Below are 8577 nucleotides of genomic sequence, written 5' to 3'. Positions count from 1 at the left end.
CAAGATTCAAAGGAAAAACTTCGTGAGAATTGCAAAAACATCGTCAGAAAAACTTGAGAATAATCGTTTCAAAGATCATTTGATGAATTGCGTAAAAAAAAAATCCTGTAAACAATACAGAGAATTATCACAGCAAAGAAAATGCAGGAAAAATGGTTTTCGACGAAAGACGCTCCCGATATATTTAACGAAGCAGTTCAACAAACGTGTGTGTCCGAATGACGAAAAACATCATAGTGTGTTCTAGCATGTAGGTGGAAGGATGACTGGGAAAGGAAGGAAGGAAGGAAGGAAGGAAGGAAGGAAGGAAGGAAGGAAGGAAGGAAGGAAGGAAGGAAGGAAGGAAGGAAGGAAGGAAGGAAGGAGAAAGGAAGGAAGAAATGGGAAGGAGAGAGAGAGAGAGAGAGAGAGAGAGAGAGAGAGAGAGAGAGAGAGAGAGAGAGAGAGAGAGAGAGAGAGAGAGAGAGAGAGAGAGAGAGAGAGAGAGAGATGGTAAAATAGAAAGTTTTTTAACGAACGAAAAAAAGTATATGAAGGAAGAGGTGCAAGAGGAAAAGAAAAAGGAAAAATCGAAGTTGAAGATGATAGTATTTCTAGTCAAAAAAAGAAATGAAAAAAGATCCATATATCCCTAGAGAGCGTTGGTGCTCACACAGTAACTCTCCATCATCAAAAAGTCTCACACAACTTTCCGAAAATTATATGCCAAAAATCTTCTTATATATTAATACACAAGAGTGGTTCCATCTGAATTATTTTCAAAGACTAATAAATCTGGAAGAACCCAAAGTGAATTAAAATAAGTACTGATTAGGACTCTAATATTTGTTAAGACCTTGAGTTAGTAACGTCGAAAAAGACCATTTTGGAAATTCCTTTTGTCACGAATAAAAGAATTCGTGTATTTTTTTTTTTATGGAATAACAATATTAATGTCTACTGCTAAAGTTCCTCGAACTGTCTTTTTCATTCTTCTTAAACTCCGGAAAGTGAGCGAGACGGAGAAGGCCATGCCGTATTTTTGCGACAATTTCAATCTACAATATAGCTCAGAGGGCAAGTCAAGTCCAAGGGGAGTCCCTCAAGACGGCGTCTGTACAAACATGAGAGAAGGGAACGTTTGATCTCGTAAAGATTGAGACCGTCTTGAAATATTCCTCTCGGGTCCTTTGATGCGTCTCAAGCAAAATGACGTTGAGTTTCAACGGGGAAAACAATGCACTTTTGCTTAGCTCTCTGTGCAAAGATGACGGCACTCCGTCGCCCATCTTAAATTATTATCAATACCGCTCTCTCCTTTTTCCTTGTATAGCTGGGCATCAAAGGCCATGAAAATAACTATCTGTGTAAAGTTTATGACTCTGGGCACAGACTTCTATTATTCTCGAAATTGCTTTGTGTTTTCTTCATGCAGTGGAGCATCAGAGACAGAGAAGGAATCCACTATCCTCGCTTTGTGAAGATTGTGTTATCTGTGTCCCGTCTCAGATTACTTTCTTGGACGATGGAAGACACTGAGACCAAAGATTCCTGTCTTGTGGACCAGAAGTAGCTGCAGTAAGATGCGTTCTGCAGACGGTTTACAGTGTCAAAGAAATATCAGATGATTTGTAGTAACGGCGCATTGGAAATTTTTATATAATTAGGATTATGTTTGAATTTAATAACGAGGCAAATCAGCGTTAATATTGATGGAGTTATAAATAATGGAAGCCAAGAGTACACTATAGTGAGTTTACCCTGAACAGCTCGCACTGAAGCCCAGGTATTACTTCTGAGTGACAGTACTGGTACTTCCTGTTGTGGAAGTTCTTACAGCAATTGTAAAAAGGCAATGCCCATGCACTCTGCACCAGGCCCAGATTCGTGGAATTCTATATTAATCAAGAAGTGCAAAACACCACTATCACAGGCCCTAAACATCTTTTGGAGGCGGAGCTTAGATACTGGCGTGATCCCTAACATAATTAAAACAGCGGAAATCACACCCCTTTACAAAGGAGGTAGCAAAGCAGATGCAAAAAACAAGATGGGTATGGGGTGCATAATAAATTAACTAAACTAAACTCACACATCATAAAAGTCTTTGAATGAGTGCTAAGAAGTAGGATTACAAATCACATGGAATAACAGCATCTACATAACCCTGGACACCACGGGTTCAAAACAGAACGCTCCTGCCTCTCTCAGTTGCTAGATCACTATGTCATGGCCTACATGGAAGACAAGCAGAACAGCTTTGCACAAGGTTTCGACATATGTGATCATGGTGTTATTGCACACAAAATGCGTGCCAAAGGAATACTGGCTTAGTAGGGAGATGGATCGTCAACTTCCTAACGAACATAATGCAGAGTGTAATACTCAACACAATAAAATCCGGATCATCTACTGTGAAAAGTTCAGTTCCCAAAGGTACCGTACTTGTTCTGGTACTTTTTCTCATCCTAATATCAGACATAGACAAGGATACAAACTACGGTACTGTATCATCATTTGATGATGACACTGGGATTTTCAAGCGAGTAGACAATGTGAAGGACACAGCAAACCTCCAATCGGATGTAAGTCGGGTCTTTCAATGGGTCACAGATAATAATATGATGTTTAATGAAAATAAGTTCCAGCTCCTACGCTCTGGAAAAAAATAAAATTTAAAAACGGAAACCATATATAAAACGGAATCAAATCACACTATAGAACGAAAAAGCAATGTAAAGGATCTAGGAATAATCATGTCAGAAGACCTTTTTTTTGGATAACAATAACCCTCCAAATAAGGAACGCAATACCAATAATGATACTTTTCAAGACACTAGTGCTCTCTAGGGTGGAATATTGTTGTACTCTAACAGCCCCTTTCTGACCCGGAGAAATTGCTGACCAAGAGAGCGTGCAAATGTCCCTTACCGCTGGAATCCCCTCTATAAGTCATCTTAATTATTGGGACGGTTTAAAATGTCAAAATCTGTATTCTCTAGAGCGCAAACGAGAGATATATATTATAATCTACACGTGGAAGATATTAGAGGGACTGGTTCCATATCTGAACACAGAAATAACATCACATGAGGCAAGTAGGCATGGTGGGATGTGCAAAATACCCCGCGGTGAAGAGCAGAGGTGCAATAGGTACGCTGAGGGAGAACAATTAACATGGCCCAAGATATTTCAACACTCTCCCGCTACACGTAAGGGGCATAACTGGCCGGCCTCTCACAGTGTTCAAGAGAAAACTCGACAAACACCTCCAAAGAATACCTGATCAACCAGGCTGAAGGTTGATCAGGTTGATCAGCCTGATACATCAGGTTGCGAGTATTCGCGTCTAACAGCCTGATTGACTAGACGACCAACCGGGCCTGGTCGGAGACCGGGCCGCAGGGCTGGTGATCCCCGGAAGCTGCACAAAGTATCCACACAAAATAAGGTATTCGAGGGGAGGGGGGAACAACTGTCTCTAGAGTTCCAGGTGAAGGAAAGTGTCCGGACACTGATGACTTTGGTTATCCTCAACAATACAGTCATCAATCTACGAGTTGTTCATATTGTATCTTCTGAGCTGTTAATCACGTGGAGCATCGGGGATTGAACACAAGTCATGATCAAGCTCAGGCACTGATCCTGAAGAGCCTGGTGCTTGTAGCTTGGTCAGTAATTCGCCATTCCAACAGTCAAAGGTACGCTTAGTAAACCTCCAATTAACCTCCACTAAGCTAAACCTCCAACCAAAGGTACTTCCAACTTAGGTACCTGGTGGGGGATTTATTCAAAGATAGATACACTTAGTGGAGAGGTTCACAAGGTATCAGAAGCATAGCGGCCTATTCTGGTTCTATATAGACGAGAATAACCACTGACAAAACCACATAGTTTGGCCAGTAGTTAGTAATAGTGAACAGTAGTTCGTTATATATGATGACCAACGAACAGCTCTTCTTGTTGTGAACTTTAATGGTGTGTGGTATCTTCCAAAGGGTGCCAATATATATATATATATATATATATATATATATATATATATATATATATATATATATATATATATATATATATATATATATATATATATATATATATATATGGTCCCTTGCAACATTCGCGTCCAGGCTCAATATTGTACATTTGGATCTCCTGAGTGGGTACTATTGAACCTTTGGACCACATAATCAACTAAGGGATGAGACGGAAATTTGGGATTAAATCATTTATATTCCAATTATAATAATCTTCTCGTGCTTCCATTTAATCATAGGATTAATATTTCTCCAGCCCTCTCTCTCTCTCTCTCTCTCTCTCTCTCTCTCTCTCTCTCTCTCTCTCTCTCTCTCTCTCTCTCTCTCTCTCTCTCTCTCTCTCTCTCTCTCCCTCTCCCTCTCTCTCTCTCTCTCCCCCTCTCTCTCTCTCTCTCTCCCTCTCTCTCTCTCCCTCTCTCTCTCTCCCTCTCTCTCTCTCTCTCTCTCTCTCTCTCTCTCTCTCTCTCTCTCTCTCTCTCTCTCTCTCTCTCTCTCTCTATCCAGATTTCAAAGACTTTTGCCTTTTCACAAATCTCTGAATAATCTTCTCAAAGCGTCTTATAATTACCTTTATTTTTCTCTCTGCTTTTTTTATCGTTACAATCTATCATTTAGAATATTTCCAACAGCCTTATGCCAACTTAAACACGTTATTCATTACATGTAAATGGTCGTATTAATGATTTAATCACGGCAGGCAACCTGCATATAATTTCGCTTTAAATTCCCTTTGAATAAAAGTAATCGTATCATTATGGGTGATTTTCCTGATAACTCGCTGGGTAGAAACGACCTTAAGCTGCCCCGTCCGAGTCTTCGGGTCTGCTCTAATGTTCAAGAAAACGGGGTGTTGATAATCTGTCAATATTAACATTAATGTAGTTAACAACGGAGAGCTCTGACTGTGCAATGTTGTTAATAAGGTGTCTGGAAACTGTGGTTTAACACGACACACACACACACACACACACACACACACACCTGGAGGTTATCAGGAATTATTGAGGGTTGATGTTAAGGTAATCCTGCCAGTGATGAGTGAAGATAATTAAGCTATAATGATCAGTATGATGACAATAATTAACAGTATTTGCATAATATTAATTAGTATGAAGTCTATAATGAAAAGCAGAATGTCAATATGGACAAATATAATGCAACAGCTAGCAATAACAATGTCTGATTCATGGCACTCTTCTTTCCTCCCCCCCTCTCTCTCTCTCTCTCTCTCTCTATCCTTCCCTTTCCTCCCTCCCCCTCCTACCTTTCCCTTCTCTTTCTTTCGTCTCTTGTGTCCCTCTTTCCCTTCTTCCTATCATCTTCTATAGTTTTAACCACTTTATTTCTCCTTCTCCTTCTAACCCCTTTTCCATTTCTTCTGTCGTCTGTTCCTTCCTTCCTTCCTTTCCCCCCTTCCTTACCTTCTTTCTACCCTCCCTATCTCTACCTACCCATTCCTGCTCCTTCTTAAATGCTTAATTCCAACAAAGTCGTCAGTAGTAGCACCCTTAAATCTTAAATTGTCTCCAATAAAGCTAAATCAACCTAAAAAAACTTTCATTATTAACACAAATAAAGAACTTTGGAAATATTTTCCATAATTTGGAGACCCGGTCTCTAAAGGAGCAGGCTACAATACGGGTCTTTGTGTCTTCAATAATGTCGCAGACAAACAGGTCGGCAGTAATTGCTTGTTAAACGGAATTTTGCCTAACCAGAGGCTCAAGAAATTTTAAGATTGTTTTGAGACTCGCTTACTTCAGTTTGCGACTCGCTTAATTCTGTTTGGGACTCACTTACTTTAGTTTGGGACTTGCTTACTTTAGTTTCGGACTCGCTTACTTCAGTTTGTGACTCGCTTACTTCAGTTTGTGACTCGCTTGCTTCAGTTTGTGACTCGCTTATTTCAGTTTGTGACTCGCTTACTTCAGTTTGTGACTCACCTATTTCAGTTTGCGACTTGCTTACTTCAGTTTGTGACTCGCTTATTTCAGTTTGTGACTCGCTTACTACAGTTTGTGACTCGCTTATTTCAGTTTGTGACTCGCTTACTTCAGTTTGTGACTCGCTTATTTCAGTTTGCGACTCGCTTACTTCAGTTTGTGACTCGCTTATTTCAGTTTGTGACTCGCTTACTTCAGTTTGTGACTCGCTTATTTCAGTTTGCGACTCGCTTAATTCTGTTTGAGACTCGCTTACTTCAGTTTGTGACTCGCTTACTTCAGTTTGTGACTCGCTTGCTTCAGTTTGTGACTCGCTTATTTCAGTTTGTGACTCTCTTACTTCAGTTTGTGACTCACTTACTTTAGTTTGTGACTCACTTACTTTAGTTTGTGACTCGCTTACTTTAGTTTGTGACTCGCTTACTTTAGTTTGTGACTCGCTTACTTCAGTTTGTGACTCGCTTAATTCTGTTTGCGACTCGCTTAATTCTGTTTGGGACTCGCTTACTTCAGTTTGTGACTCGCTTACTTCAGTTTGTGACTCGCTTACTTCAGTTTGTGACTCGCTTACTTCAGTTTGTGACTCGCTTATTCAGTTTGTGACTCACTTCAGTTTGTGACTCGCTTACTTCCTGAACCGGTTCCTAAACCCATTATATGCCTCTGTAATTCTTTCCACCACCGCCTGCAGTATGGGTATGGGGGTGCATAATAAAGAAAGAAATTGAAAATATTGGTCTATTTCTTCTTCCCTTCAGAGTTGCTAAACTTAGCCATCTTGTTACGTTGATCAATTATAATCTCTCATCTCGAGAGATTATAAGGACCTGCCCGAAACGCTGCGCGTACTAGTGGCTTTACAAGATTGTAAATACTATGCTATGTATTCTCACAAACCCAATGTACCTTCCTGTATATAAATAAATAAATAAAATAAATAAATAAATAAATAAATAAATAATGACGTACTGTCATTTACCTGTGATCTCAACTCACCCACTTTTGTTTCTCTCAATTTCCCTTTTGTGTGCTTGTGAGAGTTTACCGTGAGTCGTCCTCCTCACTAAATGCTTTTTGCAATTTTCTCCAATAAACATTTATTTCAACACTCCCTCTGAACGAAGATTGCAACAATTTCCCTTGAACAATGATTGCAAACCTCTCCCCTGAACCGCTTATTGCAATCATCCTCGGAACGCTGGCTTCAATCCTCTGAACACACACACAAAAAAACAGAAATTTGGTTCACATTCATAAGACCTGGGTAAATACAGGTTTTTATAATAGGATTGTAGATTTATAGAACAAATTACCCGGTAATATAACAAGAGCGAGATCGCTGGATTGTTTAAGGTGCAGTTGTTTGGTTGGATGTAAACAAGAGATGCCACGCAGGATCAAATCAGCAAGAGCCGTGACGAGGATTCGAACCTGCGTCCGAGAGCATCCCAGACGCTGCCTTCATCGACTGAGCTACGACATGGTAGTAGCTCAGTCGATTAAGGCAGCGTCTGGAATGCTCTCGGACGCAAGTTCGAATCCTCGTCACGGCCCTTCTGGATTTGTTCATTTGATGCATCACGCTATTGTGATTTCTGTGTGTAATGCCACGCATGATCCAATGAGCCTTTTGTAGTTTATCTTATGAACATGAGAAAAAGGGGAACTTGAGAGGACCTATTGGCCCCACACGGGGGGGGGGGGGGAGGGGTGTTTCTATTCCTATCCCCCTAAAGTCATTCATATATATGCTTAACCTACGCTTGAAACAATCCAGCAATCTCGCGTCAATAATGTTACCGGTTATATGTTCCATAAATTCACAATCTTATTTTGAAACTATTATTTACCCAGGTCTTTCCTAAATCTTAACTTATCCAATTCATACTTTTACACACACACACACACACACACGCACACACACACACACACACACAAGATGCTGCAGGAGCCGAGTATTCCAAGCTTGAGGCGTTCCCAGCTTGGAGTGTTCCCAGCTTGGAGCGTTCACAGCTTGGAGTTTTCCGAGCTTGGAGCGTTCCCAGCTTGGAGTTTTCCCAGCTTGGAGCGTTCCCAGCTTGGAGCGTTCCTAGCTTGGAGTGTTCCCAGCTTGGAGCGTTCTCAGCTTGGAGTACTCCCAACTTTGAGTATTTCCAACTTGGAATGTTCTGTGTTTGGAGTTGTTACAACTAGGAGCGTTCGCAGCTTGGAATAATCCCAGCTTGGAATATTCCCAGCTTGGAATAATCCTAGCTTGGCCAGCCACGTAATAAGACTGTGAAGAAAACAAATGATTCCCCTTGAGCTTAATTCATTGAACTTGGCAGTTTCAAATTAGTCTATTTATCATTGCTGAAGCTTCTCTTTCAATATTAATGCGCGGGGGAGGAAGATAGTGCTACACCAGGCCCATTTTTTTTATTAGCTACTTATTGCTTCTTTAATGATATTTACCAAGCTTTTGACGATGGCTTCGAGTACTCAACCCGAGCTTTATTGCAAATTTTGGTTTGTCTAGCATTTAATGAACGTGTTGAACAAATGATGATGATGCTGCTGGCAGATCATTACCCCATTAGTGTGTGTGCTCACAGCTCGTCCATATGATCCTCAGCATC

General features: G+C 40.6%; 1 protein-coding gene across 1 annotated transcript; it reads right to left on the bottom strand.

The window, feature by feature from the left end:
* Window positions 1-5738: 5738 nt before the first annotated feature.
* LOC138353373 (uncharacterized) lies at window positions 5739-7147 on the bottom strand. Its single transcript, XM_069306375.1, has 2 exons — window positions 7005-7147; window positions 5739-6546 (listed from the first exon to the last, which is right to left on the bottom strand). The coding sequence occupies exons 1-2, from the start codon at window positions 7145-7147 to the stop codon at window positions 5739-5741; spliced, it is 951 nt and encodes a 316-aa protein (XP_069162476.1).
* Window positions 7148-8577: the final 1430 nt, after the last annotated feature.

Source organism: Procambarus clarkii, chromosome 57 (genome assembly GCF_040958095.1).
Source record: "Procambarus clarkii isolate CNS0578487 chromosome 57, FALCON_Pclarkii_2.0, whole genome shotgun sequence".
Taxonomy (NCBI): domain Eukaryota; kingdom Metazoa; phylum Arthropoda; class Malacostraca; order Decapoda; family Cambaridae; genus Procambarus; species Procambarus clarkii.
Note: the sequence above shows the minus strand (reverse complement) of the source record. Positions and strands in the feature narration are given on the sequence as shown.

Coding starts and splice junctions, on each gene's coding strand:
- LOC138353373 (XM_069306375.1), bottom strand. CDS start 7,147: ATGATTGCAATAAGCGGTTCAGGGGAGAGGTTTGCAATCATTGTTCAA. Junction 6,547..7,004: donor AGTGAGGAGGACGACTCACG/GTAAACTCTCAC, acceptor AAACTGAATAAG/CGAGTCACAAACTGAAGTAA.